A 20,432-nucleotide genomic window follows, 5' to 3' on the forward strand; every position below is an offset into this window, starting at 1 on the left:
GCCAGTCAGAATGTCTGTAGTGACACCTCTAGCACTGAGATGCAGTGCCTTAGACCCCTGTCCCGCTCGGGTGCCACATTTTCTTGTGCTCTTCTATATTTCACTTGATGAGATGGCATATTAACAATACAGAGCATACAAGTTTCCATGGGAAGGAATGCCACAAGTTTGCTACAGCACAAGGCCCATAATCAAAACTGCACTCAAGACCACAACATAGGAAGAAATGATTACGACCTTCAAATTAAAGTACACAACGGAATCAATTTTGGTCAAATTCCCACACTACATTCTCAGCACTACTAGCTTGTTCTGTTGAATATAGTGTATGTTTTATCGTTTGAATTCATACTCCACTCTTGAAACTAGCACTGTACTGGGGTCTTGCTGTTCTGTAGTTTTAGTAAACACTGCTCTGGAACATTACTTTATAATCTATTCATAAAAAAGGTTTGTAAAAAAATAGTCAAAATTAGCCATACATCATGCTTTGGATAAGTACAAAATATTTTTAAGACTAACAGCTTCATATAATTTATCTAAAATACTTTCTTTGGTAAATGATGAGCCAAAATGTCACTAAAAGGTAGACTATTTTTAAAGCACAATGACCAGTATTAAAATATATAAAATTAGACATAAACCAAACAAAGGTAAAGATATGCAGCGTGGCAGTATATAAATTAATAGTGCGTACTATTGGGTGCCACTGCGTTATAAGCCCAAAAATCAAAAACATTCTGAGCCAATTCAAAACTTCTGATTTCTTTCAAAAGATGGGAAGTAAATACTTTGATAAGCACAAACTCAGCTGTCATACATTCAATACATCTATATTCTGATCCTTCATGTAGTCGGAAGAGAATCCAAGTAGACTTCAAACGGTTTCGGGCCGGAATGGCAAGAACAATTCAACATGGCAATGACTCAACAATAGGACGGCATAATCAATAACTCATTAAGTTAACCTTCAATAATACTGAAATATATCTGTCTTTTCATATCCAAGTACTTTACAACATACTGTGCTGTACTTGTGTTTTAGTGAGCCTTCAGCAGGGACAAAGCTAACACAGGTGTGCTCTCCCTATTAGATGCATTGTGTTTGCCCTGAAATATACATCTAAACAGGGCATTTGCTTGATAGATACGTCGATATAACTGAATGAACGGTGAAGCTCCCGTCTTTATTCCACATTTCTGTATTTGGTGAAGAGGTTGTAGAGTACCCTCAGAGTAGACTTCAGGTCACAGTTCACAATATCTGCCAAAAGATCAGAAAACCCAAAGGCAAACTTTAGTCTGGGAAACATTTACTAGAAAATAATCTAAAATGACCCAGATTCAGAGCTACGATTTACATGCTATATGATACCTTCTTCAAACATTGCCTGTAATTGGAACCAGCTCCTGTTGCTAGCTACTGTATACTTAAGACACAACACCTATAAGATCTACATTAGCCCATTACATCCAGTGAGGCAAAACTGGCCTCTTTCAGCTACGCTGTGAGGAAAGATGCATTATAAAAACAGATGCTTCCATGAAGCTGTTTTGATTGCAGTGCACTTTAAGTAGGCCTATTGCTATAATTTGGCATGCAACCACCTTTAAATCAAAGCTAAAGGGGAACACTTAAATGTTACAGCCCAATGTAGTCATCATGGGCCACTCACTGGTGCTTGACCGTACCATTAAAACTATTACAGGCCTCAGTTCAATTAACACAACGGTCACATAGTAATACCCAGGGGGAAAAGTAATCCAACATCAAATAGGGTGGCAGGTAGCCTAGCGGTTGAAAGCGTTGGGCCAGTAACTGAAAGGTTGCTGGTTCAATTCCCCAAGCCGACCGACTAGGTGAAAATTGTGTTGATTTGCGCTTGAGCAAAGTAGTGCCTATAATTAGCTTTGGATAAGAGTGTCTGCTGAATGACTAAAATATGTGCGCTGTCTCTTGGTTGTTATGATGAGAAGGCATGTTCTGATTATATACAGGGTGTTGAGTGAATACTGCCCCAAGGGAAAAATATATATTTTTAAATGCTTTATCCCTTAATACAAAATGTTGAAATTCTGTTGTCACATATCTTTCTTTCAGAAACAATGTACAGTGGGGCAAAAAAGTATTTAGTCAACCACCAATTGTGCTAGTTCTCCCACTTAAAAGGATGAGAGAGGCCTGTAATTTTCATCATAGGTACACTTAAACTATGACAGACAAAATGAGAAGAAAAAACATCCAGAAAATCACATTGTAGGATTTTTTTATGAATTTATTTGCAAATTATGGTGGAAAATAAGTATTTGGTCACCTACAAACAAGCAAGATTTCTGGCTCTTACAGACCTGTAACTTCTTCTTTAAGAGGCTCCTCTGTCCTCCACTCGTTACCTGTATTAATGGCACCTGTTTGAACTTGTTATCAGTATAAAAGACACCTGTCCACAACCTCAAACAGTCACACTCCAAACTCCACTATGGCCAAGACCAAGGAGCTGTCAAAGGACACCAGAAACAAAATTGTAGACCTGCACCAGGCTGGGAAGACAATCTGCAATAGGTAAGTAGCTTGGTTTGAAGAAATCAACTGTGGGAGCAATTATTAGGAAATGGAAGACATGCAAGACCACTGATAATCTCCCTCAATCTGGGGCTCCACGCAAGATCTCACCCCGTGGGGTCAAAATTATCACAAGAACAGTGAGCAAAAATCCCAGAACCACACGGGGGGACCTAGTGAACGACCTGCAGAGAGCTGGGACCAAAGTAACAAAGCCTACCATCAGTAACACACTACGCCGCCAGGGACTCAAATCCTGCAGTGCCAGACGTTTTCCCCCTACTTTTAAACCAGTACATGTCCAGGCCCGTCTGAAGTTTGCTAGAGAGCATTTGGATGGTCCAGAAGAAGATTGGGAGAATGTCATATGGTCAGATGAAACCAAAATATAACATTTTTGTAAAAACTCAACTCGTCGTGTTTGGAGGACAAAGAATGCTGAGTTGCATCCAAAGAACACCATACCTACTGTGAAGCATGGGGGTGGAAACATCATGCTTTGGGGCTGTTTTTCTGCAAAGGGACCAGGACGACTGATCCGTGTAAAGGAAAGAATGAATGGGGCCATGTATAGTGAGATTTTGAGTGAAAACCTCCTTCCATCAGCAAGGGCATTGAAGATGAAACGTGGCTGGGTCTTTCAGCATGACAATGATCCCAAACACACCGCCCGGGCAATGAAGGAATGGTTCGTAAGAAGCATTTCAAGGTCCTGGAGTGGCCAAGCCAGTCTCCAGATCTCAACCCCATAGAAAATCTTTGGAGGGATTTGAAAGCAACAGCCCCAAAACATCTAGAGGAGATCTGCATGGAGGAATGGGCCAAAATACCAGCAACAGTGTGTGAAACCCTTGTGAAGACTTACAGAAAACATTTGACCTCTGTCATTGCCAACAAAGGGTATATAACAAAGTATGGAGATGAACTTTTGTTATTGACCAAATACTTATTTTCCACCATAATTTGCACATAAATTCATTTAAAAAATCCTACAATGTGATTTTCTGGATTTTCTTTTTCAAATTCTGTCCGTCATAGCTGAAGTGTACCTATGATGAAAATTACAGGCCTCTCATCTTTTTAAGTGGGAGAACTTGCACAATTGGTGGCTGACTAAATACTTTTTTGCCCCAATGTATGTGTACAGAATGAAGTCACCCACCCTCTGCCCGTGGCTTGGGTTTCTCCAGGCTGCCATCTTGCATCAGCTCAAAGGAGAAAGCCACATTGTGCACCTATATGGGAAAAGAGATCCAGCATGAGCCATGCCAGTCCAGTAAGCAGCTCACTGTAAACTTTCACAATTTAGCCTACCTTTTGGTCAAAATGCTCTGGCGTTAGGAAGAAGTTGAAGAGAGGAACAAAGTAGCCCTCAAGCAGTCCCATCAGTAACACCAGGTACACACCATCAGCAAACTGCATGACAGGTAGAACAACATACCAATAACGACCATGTTCATAAGCAGGTATATTAAAAGGGAAACAAAGTAATCTCACCTGTGTGTCCAATTCAGACACCTCCAGGTTCAACTTGTTCAAGTGCTTGTTCACAAAGGTGATCAGAGTCTGCAAGAAGGGCAGGTACTCAGTCAATGTTAATGTTACACAAACAATGGATACCTTCGATTTTTCAAATTAGGATGGAGACATGCCTTTTTCACCACATTCAGCTTGTCTGGTGCATGGTCAAACAAAGTGTCAAATGCATCTCGCTCTGAATTTGAATAGGAGGTTAAATGATTACAGTAACAGAATGTTCATTTTATTAACACAGAAGTAATACAATAGTAATAATGTAATGGCTAATTAACTCAAATGAATACATGGTAATATGACACATTTTGAAAATGCTTACCATGTCTTCCTGATAGAGCCCTGCAAGAGAAGAGAACAAAGTATTTCAGCACTGGTATCGTACTGTGTAATCACAGCGCTGGAGACCGACATTAGACGAAACAGACAAGTTCAAATGAGAAGAAGAAATTAACTAGGACTTTGTTTAAACTGGAAAATATTAACTGAATGCAGATGGTCTAATCAAGAAAGCCAGGCGGAAAGACAAAGAGATTTGCGTTGTGGTTCTATCCCAGGAGCAGTCCGATCAAACGCTGTGTGGTGGGCCTGCCTGGTGGACATGTGCCCGGGAGGCAGTGGCTTGTCTTCACGGTCCAATCTTCCCCGGCAGAGACATGCTTGAGCAGCTGCTGCCCCTCGCAGGACAACAGCCCAGGGCCCCCTCCCTCTTATCTCCAGAGCTGATTTGCACCCGTTGGACCACTATTAATCAGATGCAGCTCCATAAAGCAGTGGTGTGGCTGGCAGGAGCAGAACCCCCAAACCCTCCTCCCCTCACTAAATCCGCCCATCAGCATGGGACTCCAACTGTCCATATCAACCCCCCAAGGTGTTGGAGTGTCTGCATTGTCTTTCCGCTTTAACGCGAGACCGGGAGAGGCCGTTCCATTCCCCTCATCAGTCCCTCAATTGTTCCAACTGCTTCAATGCCCAGCGGACTCATTTGCTGACTAATTTGTAAACAGATATTTACAGACATGTGATTCGCCCTATAATCACCTTGTTTTGAATGACCTTTCCAAGGCAAAGTACATGATTGTGTTCGGTTCTCGTCCCTTATACTTATACCTCCATTAACTTCGAATATGGAAAGCAAACGATACAATTAACATAATCTTCACTGACAAGTTTCTAAGGCCCTCTTTCCTTAAACATTGGCCTTCATTTTCTTGGCTGCCTCTGTAAACAATTTTCCAACATTTTCTCTTCATACCCTGAGGGTCTGATAAAGGCCTAGTGGGAGACAGGACAAGTTGGGTAGTTTCATCCAGACATCTGCACATAGTTAGTAAAAGACATACTCCGTGTTCCCTGTGATCTCTTCCTGAACCTGGCGAGACTGCAGGATCCCCTCCCGTTTCTGTAGGGAAAAACAGACAATTATGACATTTGACAAATATTTCACTTGTTTTCAGGGTTTCCCTTTTCATAGTACAAAATGTATCAGGAAAGGACTATACCTGTACAACCACAACTTGAATGGACACATGATCAGGTAGGCGGATGGGGGCGCGGCAGTGCTGAGACAGCGCCACCAATAAATGGAGAATGGCCACGATGCTTTTAGCATGGACAGCTAGGGGAGAACATAGGAAAGGAAAGAGGGAAGGAAACGAGAGGAATGTTATAGTACATCCACTGGGCATTGTCATTAAACAGATGATGCACACGCTGGTGCACTGGAGCAGGGTTCAGATAAGGAATTCTCTTTTTTCACAATTAGCGAGATAGGCGACTCTCAGCTTTCACAATGCCAAGTTGAAGGTTAAACAAAGGTCAAAAACAAAACGATGAACTCCGTGTCAGGTACAAACTGAACTTGTGTCTTTGGGGTAGAAGTAATGTGCCTTTGTTCGAAAACTGTTACAACCAATTCCATTCTTGTTGTCTGTTGTGTCAAAGTGATTCATGTGACTGATACACCGAGCTGCAAATGACATCTTCTTGAAAGATGGAATTCCAAACGTGCTCATTTACCACAAAAATATTACATTTACTATTTAGAGAACCTGTATGGTGTATGGGAGGATATGAGTGAAAAACAAAGGGATTAGCTGTCCTTTGATCACAGTCAGAAACAATCCTATTGATTTCCTCAAGTGCTTTTAGATCATCTACAAAGGATAAACCGAAAATTAAACTGAAATGTAAGAGAATTAGAAGGTTGCAATACACCAAAGAACAATAAACCAATGGAGAAAAAAACATGGCTTCAGCATATTCTTAAAAAATAAACATGGCAAAAAATCAAATTGAAAAATGATTTTTTTTCGTTGACCTGCTATGTACCGTGACCTCCCACCACTTGAGACAGGGATTACTTCTATGGTCATAATGTCAGAGGGTCAGCAGGGTGCAGATTAGTCCAATGTGAACTCTCTATGTGCCTCTCTGTCACCCAACAAAATGACCAAACAAGCAGGGTAAAAAAAATAATGACCTTATTACATTACCTTTACATTGTCTTTTACACACACCATTGGCATAATAATAATTTTGATCAACACATTCCAAATGGTTTATTAACAAATTAATAGAATACTAGGGATTCGAGTGAAACAGCGCTCTGTGAAACATGTCACCTACAGTCAATGGTCCATTTGATGTTTCTGATTGAGACCTTCAGAGTGTCGTTTATCCTCTCCAGAACTGTCTGCAACTTCTGCTTCTGGGCTATCTCAGACTGGGTCACCTCAGCCACATTCAGCCGCTCACCCTCCAGCTTCTCTGTAATACAAAGATAAATAAATATGTTTTATTGTCACATACAACGAGAACACATGGATCCAATTGGAATCAGACAAATACCAGAGGATAAAGTGCTGCATTGCAAGCATAGAAGGGATGTTTTGGAGGGAATTAAATACTTTACCAAAGAGTTTCTGCAGAACCTGCCCATCGTAGAGGTCCTCAGCCAGGTCTTTGACAATGATTCTCTCCCCCACCAGCACATCATTGATCCAGTCTATGAGTACCTGCATACAAAACATTATATAGAAATTAACAGGCACATACAAACTGTACATTCATAAGGCACAATATTGCTTTCCAATGCTTTGATTGTGACATACGGCAGTCATTTTATATCTCACACCTTCATCAGTTCTTGTAGTTTGGGGTCATTCCTGGAGTTAGGGTCAACCATGGTGCGGACCTCATTCTCCTCTAGAACCACACACACACACACACACGAGATAGAGCATGAGAGTTTGCTGACGACACGATGATGAAGATGGCCTATAGGGAGGAGGTCAGAGAACTGGCTGTGTGGTGCCAGGACAACAACCTCTCCCTCAATGTGAGCAAGACAAAGGAGCTGATCGTGGGCTACAGGAAAAGGTGAGCCAAACAGGCCCCCGTTAACATCAACAGGGCTGTAGTGGAGCAGCTCGAGAGTTTCAAGTTCCTTGTTGTCCACATCAGCTACGAACTATCATGGTCCAAAAACACCAAGACAGTCGTGAACAAGACACAACAAAACCTTTTCCCCCTCAGGAGACTGAAAAGATTTAGCATGGGTCCCCAGATCCTACAGCTGCACCATCGAGAGCATCCTGACCGGTTGCATCACCACCTGGTATGGCAACTGCTCAGTATCTGATCGTAAGGCCCTACAGAAGGTAGTGCGTACGACCCAGTACATTACTGGGGCCAAGTTTCCTGCCATCCAGGACCTGTATAATAGGCAGTGTCAGAGGAAAGCCCATAAAATTGTCAGAGACTCCAGTCACCCAAGTCATAGACTATTTTCTCTGCTACCGCACGGCAAGCGGTACCGGAGCGCCAAGTCTAGGACCAAACACCTCCTTAACAGCTTCTACCCTCAAACCATAAGACTGCTGTAAAGAATGACCTCAACTAACCTGTACCCCCGCACACTGACTCGGTACCGGTACTCCCTGTATATAGCCTCGTTATTGTGTTACTTTTTACTTGAGTTTATTTGGTAAATATTTTCTTAACTCTTCTTGAACTGCAATGGTGGTTAAGGGCTTGTAACTAAGCATTTCATGGTAAGGTCTACACTTGTTGTATTCGGCGCATGTGACAAATACAATTTGATTTGAAAGAGCGAGAAAGAGAGAGAGTGTGTGTGTGTGTGTGTGTGTGTGTGTGTGTGTGTGTGTGTGTGTGTGTGTGTGTGTGTGTGTGTGTGTGTGTGTGTGTGTGTGTGTCTGTGCGCGTGGGCATGTGATACACTGCAGGAGTGAAGGTGGAGGCCTTACCCAGCATGGTGTCCTCTGGGTCCAGCTCAAAGGGGATGGGGCTGAGTGGCAGGTTGATGGCATTCATGCCCTCCTCCTGGAGCTCAGACACTGCAAAAGCAGAGAAGCAGAGACCTTTAGTGGCGTGACTCAATGTGTGACAGGCTAATTATTATACAACTGTGCTGAGACCTCCATTGAGTTAATAGTCATGAAAAATGTGTCCAGCAGAGAAAATCGGAGGGCAAGTCAAGTAGCATCAGCAACACACAACATTGGCCCTCATCATCTCAGCAGTAAAGCTCACATGTACACAAATAACAGGGAGAGTGAGTCTTTCCTCCACTCACCTAAGGTTGTCCTCTACACTGATTCCACCCAATTTAGGGCTCTTTTCTTCAGGTTAAGCTGTGCTCTTCATGCCAGGTTGTCAGTATTATGGCACATTGGTCTTACCAGGAAAAGTTGGCTCACAACGCATGTCTCTAATTATAACCGGTTATCTTTGGTCACGTTCGGGTTAGCCAGGAGAGAGAGAGCTCAGTCTAGCTTTGATCAATAAGATGAAGCGCCTCATTGTAGCCAGTGATAATACTACATGGGGAGATTCCCAGAATGAGCCAATCACACTATTACCGTAAATTGGAGTAGATGTAAGAGAGTGTATGTCTATTAACTAAGCATTCATGGTCAGTTGCTCTGATGGCTATCAGCATGGTCTGAGCTATTACCTCTTTGAAAAAAACCTTTCTCTCTGAGACACATCGCCCCACACAGGACAAGGCCATCCTCTCCATCCAGTTGCTAGGCGTTCATAGATCTATGCTCGGTCTCACGCTGCTGTCCTGAGCATCCGCCTCCTTCCCTGATCATTTCACTTACCTCGCCTGGCGTTGTGCAAATTGGCACATGTGGGGAATTCACACAGGTGATGTGACAACCTGACCACTCTGTCTGGCCATGGTGCCAGCACTGCTAGTTCCTGTCCAGACCAGTTGATGTCAGTAAGATCCCTATAGCACTGATGTAGAGCTGCATAACATAACGTGATAAAGGCCTGCAGAACAAACTTCTAGATGTTTTTTTTTCAGTTTCCTCCCAAACAGAGAAAGAGCCCCCTGGAGATGTCAACATCCTGTTAGTAATCAACACCAAGATCTCCCTCTGCTGTTCAGGCCTAACCCACAGAGACACCTTCCTCCTTCCTCACACTAAAAGAGCTGCATCCATTTGGTTCCTCAACAAATTGTATAACCAACGCAAAAGCGTCATCTGGATAATGTAAACCTCTCTGTCTGTCTCTGTCTCTCTGATCTGAAAGGACTGTTCCTCAGTTCACAGGCAGAGACACAACATGGTTTACAATAACGCTCATATGATTGAAATACTGTATGTTGCTGGCATGGCAGCGGAGAGGCCCTCCATGGAACAGACCCCTACAGGACCAGGTTGGATGGTATTTGTTCAGTATTTTGGTGAATGGGGCTCAGCTGCACACTCACTTTCACATGCCCCTCAGGAGTATATATAGGGCATGTCTGTATCAACAGATACACTTCAAATGTAATTAATAAAAAAGGGGTCAAAGTGTCTTCCAAGAAACATTATAAACAATAATAGTGCTTCAGACATTTAATCATACTTGATGCTTGCTCATTTACCAAAAATATTCAACGAAAACTCAAGTGCTTGTCTAATTCATACTTAATTGAAGGTATGATTTAAATAAATGTGAAACTATGAAAGCCTTGGCAGCCTCTGGTCTGAACTCAGGCAGTGGTTGTGCTGGAGAGAGCATGCAACTTTTTCCTCATTCCTTGGTGAACACATCTGTGATGGAATATCAGCAGCCTCTTATCCTTACATGGCAGTAGCTCAGCCATGTGTACTGTAAACACAGACACACACAGCAGTCTTCTGCTATGGCTTGGACAAACACAATGTAATACAACTCAAATAGACCCTGTCCCCCTCACCAAAAACAAGTTATTTGATGATAGATTCAGACACCAAACATGAAGAGGGCCTTTCAATCACCATCCCCGTTGTCGTATAACAAAATGACGTCATGGAAATAGACACACCTCAGCAATTACTCGTGGGCTGATACTATTGCCGCGTTCAAAACAACTGTGAACTCAGAAATCTCCGACTTCATTCTTCAGTGTGTTCAAGACAACTGGGAACTTGGGGGGGGACGAGCTCCGACTGGGAATGTTTTTTTTTCATCCACATCGGAATTCAAAGTCGGGAACTCGGGCATCTTTCTGGAGCCCCGAATTTTCGACATGAAGATCATATACGCCATGATTTGACCTAGTTTTTTCCGAGTTCCCAGTTGTCATGAAAGCACCATAAAGCAACGTTTCTTAACTTGTTTTCACGCAAAAACTGTAATTAATCTATTCAACAAACTGATTAATTCTGAAGGGAAAAAACGGTGGAATGTGTCTATTTATAGCATATAGCCTAATGTAGCTTACTGTTCAACAGGAATCGTATTTTATTTCTATATTTTTTTTAGCTTTCGTGATGTCAACCTTTTTATGTAGATGCCTTAATAATAAATACAAAAAATATAGCCTAATGAACGAACCTTCTTTTGCCTTTTTTCTTCTGGCCAAAGTTCCCCCAAGTTTTCCGAGGAAAGAGTCATCTTTTTTTCTTGAAGGTGGTGATTTTGGAGTCGGAGATTTGGGAGAAGAAGGTGATTTCTGTGGCGAAGAAGCCATTTCCAGTTTTTACTGGATATTCAAGCTATTGAGACTGTTGTAGCCTATCATAGAAACACCACTTTCTGCTTGTCAAAGTTTACGGAATAGACAACGACGGAAACGGAATTCCAAGTATTTGGGCAGCCATCCGACTTCTCCCTGTTATTTGATTCCCGTACACATCCCGTTCCCACCCACATTTTATGGATATGGAAAAAATAAGATAGCCTATGTCCAGCTATGAGGAATAACGGTATAGTGAAGCATGAGACGATAATATAAAAGAATCAGAGGGTTTTCGATTATATCCATAGGAAAATTAAGTCCAGCGAAATTATCAAACGTATTTTTCCACTATCCAGATTAATTTACTTTCAGCAATATAATTCTCCCATCAGTTTTATTTTACTTTTGCTAAACATGAGTTTCCATGGGGCTAGAACAAGGCCAATATAGGAAATATCACCAATGATATACAGCACACTCGTTCTGCAGTCCTAACATGGAGTGTAACAAACTTGTTCAAGGAACCCCTATCCTTAATGGGGGAGAATGGGTAAGCCAAGGCAGCGGACTCAATCAGTGTTCAGCCAGATCAATACATGATTGCTTATTTACCTCGTTCTGCTAATGATCTGGTGAACTTGGTCTAGCTAGCACAGCTGACCAGGCAAGTGGGAGCTGTTAGCAAAGCAAGGACATTCAAGCCCCTACTTGACAACACAGGCCTACACATTTCTGCCACATTATTTACCTCCAACATCTTGGGATGTAATCAAATATGCAGATGATAATAAATACATTTTTGTGTGTTGTTTTTACATGAATAGTAACATACTCTTGCTGTCCAGTTTTATGAAAACCTTTGGGTGAACAAAAGGCCTATTGTGCAGCCCTTTTGCCCTCTCTTTTGATACAATTATGTGAACAAAGCCATGTAAACAAAATGCACAATGGCCCTGGCCTTGCCCTGGGCTGTCATTAGAGGAGACATTTCCCATGCAGTACTGTTGGACTATCTGTGGCATGGCACTGGTGCAGACAGTGAGGAGCCCCTCTGGTCAGGACGTCTGGGGCCACTTCACCCAAGAGCTCTAACATTGAGTTTGACCCATCTGACCAAGCTTTCAAATGCATTTCTCACTAGACTGACGTTCTCCTATTTGACAAGAGATGGACAGATATGCTCATAGAAGCTTGTTTTAAGGCAGGCTTTAAGAATGACATAATCAAATTGACTCATATTAGCACTCAACTGATATGACTAAGAGCATGCTTACCAACTTATAGGTTTTTCTTCTGCCATCAGGAGTCATACAGCAAAAGGAATAGAAGTCCTAGATACATTATTTCACCTGCAACATGGTTTATAATTAACACATGTAGATATTACTCTTCTGAGATACATTTACTGTAACAATGTGGGTTTTTTTGCTTATGGGAACATTTGTCTTGTTTCATTTAAGGGAATGATTTGGAAAGTGCTAAGAAAATGAAAATATGAATTTTATTTACTTATCCTCTCCACAGCGTTCTATTTTCATTGCCACTCACAGCTTCTGTAATTTCATTGCAATTTCAGCCTCAGATTGCTGTTCTTTTTTAATGCTAATCATTGTTATTATATAACCTGTGTGAACGACAGTTTTCTTCCATTTAAGATAAGGGCATTTACATGAAAATATGAAATGCTCTCAGGGTCAATCCACAGTCACATTGCAGTCCACGGGGATGAGCAGAGCGGACAGGCAGATACAACAACGAACAATGACCTCTGCAGTGGATTCCATTTTACACCAGCATTCTACCAATGCCCCTTGCTGTGCCATACTCAGTTCTGTGAAAGACAGTGAGGGGTAAGAGCAGGGCCACTTCATATATTCTTTGCATGACTGAAACCTCATATCGGTCTTTGCTCTGCTGTTAGAGATACGTTTCTGAAATCACATTCAACATGTCCCTGCAGCTTCTGTTGTGTTGATCACATGCGGAGGTGGGAATGTAACTCTTTAGACTAGATACAATTAATGAGAGAGATCTGTTATAGTGCTTGTGTGATTATTTGTCAGTGCATGTGTTCTCCCATGGCCGTGTCAGCTCTGTTAGGTTTTCCCCTGTGCTGGAGGATCCTGCTGTGGTGTGAGGCACGAGGAGCACGTTAAAGAGGAGTGGGAGAGCTGAGCGCTGAGCCCACAGCCCTCCGCCTTACACCTCCACATCCCCTCGACCTCAGCATCCGGCCTCCTCTGTGCCTTCTAAACTCCCCGCTGTGGTCATCTCCACAGACACAAAGAATAACAAAGAACACAACTCTAAAACGCTCCCTTTCCTCTCAGTGGAGTCCCACCTCTCTATCCACCATCCAGGGCCATGCACCCTGTCAACCTACACCACGGACTACTGTCTCATCTGAACCCTTAGGTCATGAGTGCGGCTCGCAGGTGGACTCCCAGAACACGCTGATCATAACGTACTGAATTAACAACATGTATTTTGATTGATGCAGTGCTGTTGTTTCAGAACGGTGACCAGGTTAAGGACGGTCAAGTTCACAGGCAGAGGGCTCCTCAGATGCAGCGGTGACACACACAAACACATGTGCACACATCAAAACAGACTTGAGTTATCACTGTGATACTTGACTTGCCCTCCATAACTGGTCTCAATTAACCCCAGCTCTCACCAATTCCATCTCCAGGCATTAAATGCTGTGTCCGTGACAGACAAGTAATCCAATGCCAAAGAGATCATCTGTGCAGTTTGGTTGGGCTAAATGCTTTTAAACTGCATCTCTGTTCTCTTCAATTACGTAAGCAAGGAGTGTGTGCCGAGTCTAAATGACTTTGCATGATTTGTTCTCAGCTGGTAATTTAATTTAATATCACTAGCCAGTTAATAGGCAGATAACCCTTAGGTACTGTATTATATAGCATCTGGTACCTCCACTTGCCCAAGCATCTGTTCCATGATAAATAACTGACATCAAGAGGTATGGTTATACAAAATGTATGAAACAAATTAATAGAAGTGGTTATCACAACTGATAGCTAGCTATTTAGCAAGTTCCTAAAATAGAAACAGAACTTTTTAATTTCCTTCAACTGATAGATTTCATTAGAATCTGTCTCAGTATTGGTCACATGTTGGATCTGACAGGTTGGCACACGGTCACATTGTTTGTCAGATTGAGATGTGACTGATGGTCGTGGTATTCAGAGCACCTTAACCTTTCCATTGGGAAGATAACGCAGTCTGTCCTGTAAAACTTGGCCTGTTTGTCACCAAGCTGCCTTATCTTACAATAGAGAGGTGAGCCATATGATAGGAGCCAAACACTGGGGATCAAACAGACCCTCCCTTGAGCAATACGATTATTCAGGCAAGATTTCATCCTGTTGTGAATGACATTAAGCATGGAGCAGCCAGTGTGGTCTGATAGGAGAGATATCAAATCAGCCACCATGCATATTGTGATACCAACATAAACCTGCCTGAAGCTGATGGTTTAACTGGTTCAGTGAGCTGAACAAGTGAGAAAGTTGGAGACAGAAAGAGAAAGAAAGTGTTTCCAATTCTATTGGTATGCTGTAGGCCTTGGTTCTTTTTAACATGTTTATGCTGGCCAATGCCTGAACCCACATATTAGACAATTACATAGAGGCATTTTTGGGTCATTTCCATGATCTCTTGATATGAGCCTCTTTCTAAACAACAGTGCTTTCTAGTGGTTACCTGTTCCAATGACATATTAGAGGACATGAAATAGAATCAGTAGGATAGAATCATTACACTGTTATGAGCTGTGGTAGATGGTAGTTGCCAACCCGTAAATGACTCATACGTGATCAGTTAATAACTTAGATAACGTAATTTGATCCATTTAGTTTATTTTCCCAGAGTTGAGGTCACAAAAGTTACTGTGAGAACTAGAGTCCAGAGGGTATTGCTATTACGTAGCAGAGCTGCACAGCAACGGGTGATGACAGAGGAGGAAGGAAGGGGCAAGAGGTACAACAGGAAAAGGAAATGGTGGAGACAAGAGAGGAAGACCTTACAGACAGAGAGGCAGACATGCAGTATAGTGGCAGAGGAGAGACAAAGTAGGGGAGAGTGAGAGACACAGGCAAACATACATACCCGCACATACAGGCACTATATATTAATATCTCATCACCCTCCCTCTCCTGGGACAGTGGCATAGATCAGGGATCAGGCTGAGGGGAAGGTGTGAGTCAGAGTAGAAAGTGAAGCCATATCACACTGTTATTGGAAACAGTGATTCCGCCAGTGGGTGGCATCAGAGGCTCAACGTTAGTCTCATCCAGGCCAGATAGGAAAAACAGTTCTCAGTCCCTTAACCAGCTGCATATTACTATAAGGCAGTGATTTACAAAGCACGGCTGCTGAATAGAAAATGCCATGTCAAAGGCGGTCAACTCAAATTGACTGTCAAGAGAGTGTGCCACTTCAGTTGAGTGTAATTTCCCTTTGCAAGTAATTGTTCTGTAATTTCTGGAGACATTAAATAGCTCAAATGCCACTTAAAAAATTGTAGCTTGCCCCTGGATCCCGCTTGCATAAACAGTTTTTTTCATTTTTTACAAATTATTTATTATATTCTATCCTGTTGATCACTCAATTACTAAATAATGTCAGCTATGCACATTTACCCTTGACTTGATAGCTCCAATGGCTGAGGTAAAACAGTTGGCATTTCTCAATTGACAATCTCAAATCTATGCTAAGGGTTGAATGCTCTGAAGGCAGCAGATTAATGAAATAAAATATCTACTTTTATACAACACCAAAGAGACACATACCTGTGTGTGTCATGATTTATCTCACTGAATACATTGCTTTTACAAACCTCCATTGTTATTTAGTCAAGAAACACTTGGCCTTCTGTAGACGTTTCAATGTTTTTAAGGGTCACATTTCCTCAGCTTCCCCCTGATCTCTGCCGTACTGGAGGAGGGAGTGAGGCATAACCTGCTGACCCCAGTAGCTTTGATTACATCACAGCACACACACCATTGGTCCGTCATACCTTGTGATGCAAAGCTTCTGAACAAAATGTCCAGGCTGTGATAGGTTGAAGGGACAAGTGGATGATACTAGAAAAAAAGAGTGCTTCAATAGTATGTACCTCTGTTGTGATTACATTAAATCAAGCTTTCCCCTTAAAAGCAAAGCTAATGGAAGGTATTGGATACTGGTGATAATACAGCCAGGGACATATGCTTTGGCAGCTAGTATAATACATTGACTGTATGTTTCCTTTGAAATAATTGTATTCTTTATAAACAGTACACACAATTTTTTTTAAAACACTTAAAATTCTAAAGTAGATGCTTTAAAAAAAAAGGTATTCTAGTGGTGTAGGGTGGCATGTAGCATAGAGGTTAGAGCATTGGGCCAGTAAGCGAAAGTCTCTGGTTCGTATACCCGAGCCGACAAGGTGAAAAGTCTGTCGAAGTGCCCTTGAGCAAGGCACTTAACCCTCATTTGCTCCAGGGGTGCTGTACTACTATGGCTGACCCTGTAAAACAACACATTTCACTGCACCTATCCTGTGTACTGTATGTCACAATAAAACATCTTAATCAGGTATGATGAGAGATGATTTCATGGCTGTTGAATAAGACACAAGACACTGATGGAGCATATGGGGAAAGAGAACTGACTCCCTCCTGTGAGAACCATGAACCATATCTGGCAGGACTACAGTGGACTGGCTGGGGAGAGAGTTGTATGGTTTGTCATGTCCCCTTTGACCTCATCACAAAAGAATCCTTTCTGGCTCTCACGGATCCAGAAAGAGCTCCAGGAACCCATCCAGGAACATGTCCGCCTGGGACAGAGGAACTTAACCCATCCAATCATACATCTTAATTTAGGAGACTAGACATGGTAAGTAGACTAAATATAGGACATGCTCTGTAAAAGGAGTTGATGTTTAGGATTTACTTTGAGTACTGAGCCTGTATACTATGTGATGCTGAACGGCTCGACTTAAACGTGTTACCCCTAACTGTACTATTCTATGTGCCATATCAACCCATGGGGAGAACATCATTGTGATATTATGAAAGAATGACAGTAAACTGGATCAAGATGACAAATCACTTTATTTACATTTGTTGCTTTAGGCCATACATAAAGCAACACAGAATCTCCATGAGAAAAGCAGGCTGCATTTGAAGTCCCATAAAACATTGTTCCATGTATTCATTTAAGACAACATGAGCTATGAACCTGTTGGGAGATTCATTCCCTTTGTTTGTGTGGGTCAAGAAAAAGTTATCCTGGGTGACAGCGTCTGGAAGAGAGAAAGAAAGATGGCAAAAGATGGGAGAAAAAGCCTTTACATGACAGAAAGCTGTCTGTCAATCGTTCAACATGCACTCGGGAAGACCAATGTAGTCCGAACACCACAGTTTCCTTGTTATGCATGCAGACACTGAAAAGACAGTCTCTTAGAAGGTGTGACTTTGAACATCATGGTATTATGATGCGTTTCAACCTATAACAAGTGTGTGCTGTAGTTATGGTTCTGCTGGGGGTGCAGGACACAGACATTAGTAGTTTAATAACTTCATAGGTTCCAGGGAATCCCACATATTTAGCCTCACATTGACGTGTTTTACCATTTTATTTTCAGGACAACCAGGGCTACAAGTAGAACATAACATTTGACATAAACAGTTGCATTCATGAGTTTTATTGACAAATGTCTATAAAAAAAACAAGGCCCAGCCCCAAAAAAGGCTGATTAAAAATGAGTATATAATAATTACAATTGTAAATTCAAAAATGGTTTGCTTAGTGGGAAATTAATATCCAACTAGTCAGTGACAACTGTGTGGAGTATGGAGTTTGTGACAGCAACTATGTGAGTTTATAGACACTATGTCCTGAGATTTCCTATGATCTACTAAGAAGAACCTCTTACCTCCTAACAACTCTTGATTGGCTTATGAGCGTCATAGAGCAGACCAGATTACATTTACGTGTTTGTGAGATTCTCAGCCTTTCGGGGTACGATCATAATAGTTTGTAGATTAGACATTTCTGTGAGAAGAATCGTTTTTGGGATCTAATATCGGCGGATGCAGACGAAATAGAAAAATCCTATGCTAAAAACTGCTGTCGGTAGCTCAAACACAGGGATTAGAAGCATTTTTTACTTGTGTGTGGAAATGCTGACAGTAATTGGACTAATCTAACAAAGCATCCACTCCAAAATATTGTTCACAAAACCATGTGACCATGCAGGTGATCACCTTCAGAATGGCATGTCTCCTAACCAATCAGGAGACCCATCATCAGAAAGTTGAAAATAGACTTCCAAGTGAACAAGAATAGAAATGAAAGGAAGGAAATATAGTAGGTTAGAATATAGAGAAAAATCAGAGGAAGGATCAAATCCAGTTCAAATGCATAGAAACTTTGTAATTGTTAGATAACATGAGATTGTGCTATTCAACAACATGCAATTTAGCACTGTACAGTGTACTGCATGAATGATGTAACTTCTGGTTAGGGCTGAAAACACTTCTCATTTTTAAAGTGCACCAACTGCATCTTTGGAATTTGTATTGGTAATAAAGCTGAGATCCTGCTATCATACTTAACATGGTTATTAACAGTGAGATGAGTGGCAAGCACATACACACCACAGCATTCAAACATAGCCTGTGTTATCATGTCTGATTCAGTCCTTCTGAACAATTCAATTCAGCAATATTCTTAACATTCTGAAAAACATATTGATGTGAAATAGACCTGTACAAATAATAAAAATGAAGAAGAACCTCCTCTATTACAAGCATACAACAACTCTTTAGAAGATTGTCTCTTATTCCACCTGATCATACAGTAAATAGAATTTGGCCTTGCATCTGTTTCACCAACAGGTGGCAGCAATGAGTAAGCATTAAACAGTCCATGAACTGGAGTAGTAAACCAAAGCCCATGTTCATGAAACCTTTTCCCCTTTTTAAGTACAACAGACAATGCACAAAAATACTGGAGGCACTGGGCCATAAAATAAAGCAATAAAAGTTATCATAATGTGTAGCGAAAGTACACTATGGTCACGGTGTCATACGAGATCTTACAATAAAAACATAAACATTTTAATTCGTGTCAAACAATATTGAAATTGAAAAAAAGATGAGAAAACCTTGTCGAGCACAGATCCACGTTGGCCCCCGACCCAGACCCCGACCTGTGAGTTCAGCAGGGTTTAGTAAACGTGCAGCGTCAGCACTAGTCATTATCCAAGGCCTGGACAGCCATTAGGCAGCCATTAACTCCCACACCATTCATCAGGCATCAGCCACAGATCAAGGCAGCTCCCCAAGTTAAAGTGCTTCAAGTCAGTCTTTTCATTTAGATTACTTTTTCCACACAAACAAATCTGTCATAACCTGAGTTAAGCCATGTAAAAACTGGCTCGACTTTGACAGCCAGTTGTTGAAAGACTCAACTCTAGAGCAATATAGATTGGATGATTTCAGCAGTCATATCAACCACATACCATAAATGATTTAGACCACCATGAAACCATGTACAGAACATTACCCCTCATCATAAAGAAAAATGTCATGTTCATGAAAACATCGCACGTATCACAAACCAAGCTACCACTTGGAAAATGTTATTTGTTCTTTGGTTGGTGTAGGATTAGATCTAATGCACTGACAGCTACATATTCTGTGAGAAAATATTAACAAGGTGCTTGTACACATGGTCAAACGGTAGCTTGCCATCATATGACATGGCACAAATGCAAGATACGCCAGTTAATGTTCGGCCAGGCTTCAGACCCTATTGCATGAAGGTTAGGGATAGGGATAGGGATAGGGATAGGGTTAGGGTTAGGATTAGGCTTTCCTCCCTGGTGGGCCTCTACATGAGCCTATGGCCTAGGTGTTCCTCCAGCCACAGCAGTAGGGGCTGGATGGACTGGGAGATAGGCCCGGTTTCAGAGTACATCTGCAGCAGCACCTCCTGGAGCATGAACAGCAGGGGCACTCCCAGGCTCAGCAGCTCATACAGGAAGACATAGTCCTCCACATTGGCTCTAAAGTGGAGGCCCACAGCCTGGGCTGTACCATGCACCCAGCGAGACAGGAGGCGGGGGGAGTCACACACAGCCCGGGTCACACTCAGGGGCCAGCTCAGGCACTTCCTCAGGCGGGAGCTGATGGTACCTGGTGACTGGCTCTGCCGTCCTTCTGTTGTGTCACAATCAGGAGTCTGTGTCTCTGATCCCTTCTGAACCCCGGCTCCCTGAGGGAAAGACCCATTTAGTCACAAAGATGTCCCACAAATGAACATCAAAATGAAAATGGCAAGTGGATGATTGAA

The 20,432-nt window shown here is 42.0% G+C and overlaps 2 protein-coding genes across 16 annotated transcripts in view; both read right to left on the reverse strand.

Annotated features, from left to right (window-relative positions):
* Positions 1-576: 576 nt before the first annotated feature.
* On the reverse strand, positions 577-11,243 carry LOC118393840 (alpha-parvin-like). Its single transcript, XM_035786962.2, has 13 exons — positions 10,940-11,243; positions 8,365-8,454; positions 7,233-7,303; positions 7,011-7,113; positions 6,725-6,865; positions 5,599-5,714; positions 5,440-5,498; positions 4,419-4,438; positions 4,216-4,277; positions 4,061-4,129; positions 3,878-3,979; positions 3,726-3,798; positions 577-1,264 (listed from the first exon to the last, which is right to left on the reverse strand). Exons 1-13 carry the CDS (start codon positions 11,073-11,075, stop codon positions 1,188-1,190), a joined length of 1,119 nt encoding a protein of 372 aa, XP_035642855.1. The 5' UTR covers positions 11,076-11,243; the 3' UTR covers positions 577-1,187.
* A 5,923-nt stretch (positions 11,244-17,166) lies between these two features.
* The window catches only part of mical2a (microtubule associated monooxygenase, calponin and LIM domain containing 2a), a 46,591-nt gene continuing 43,325 nt past the window's right edge, over positions 17,167-20,432 (reverse strand). For 12 of the 15 annotated variants that reach the window (XM_052462222.1, XM_052462217.1, XM_052462216.1 and 9 more), the window contains one exon: positions 17,167-20,354. In XM_052462222.1, the coding sequence (XP_052318182.1) occupies positions 19,971-20,354 (384 nt within the window). In that variant the 3' untranslated portion in view covers positions 17,167-19,970. The remainder of the gene's footprint in view (positions 20,355-20,432) is intronic. The other 3 variants (XM_052462219.1, XR_008064181.1, XM_052462220.1) reach the window with 3 other exon arrangements.

This window comes from Oncorhynchus keta, chromosome 14 (genome assembly GCF_023373465.1).
Source record: "Oncorhynchus keta strain PuntledgeMale-10-30-2019 chromosome 14, Oket_V2, whole genome shotgun sequence".
Lineage (NCBI taxonomy): Eukaryota > Metazoa > Chordata > Actinopteri > Salmoniformes > Salmonidae > Oncorhynchus > Oncorhynchus keta.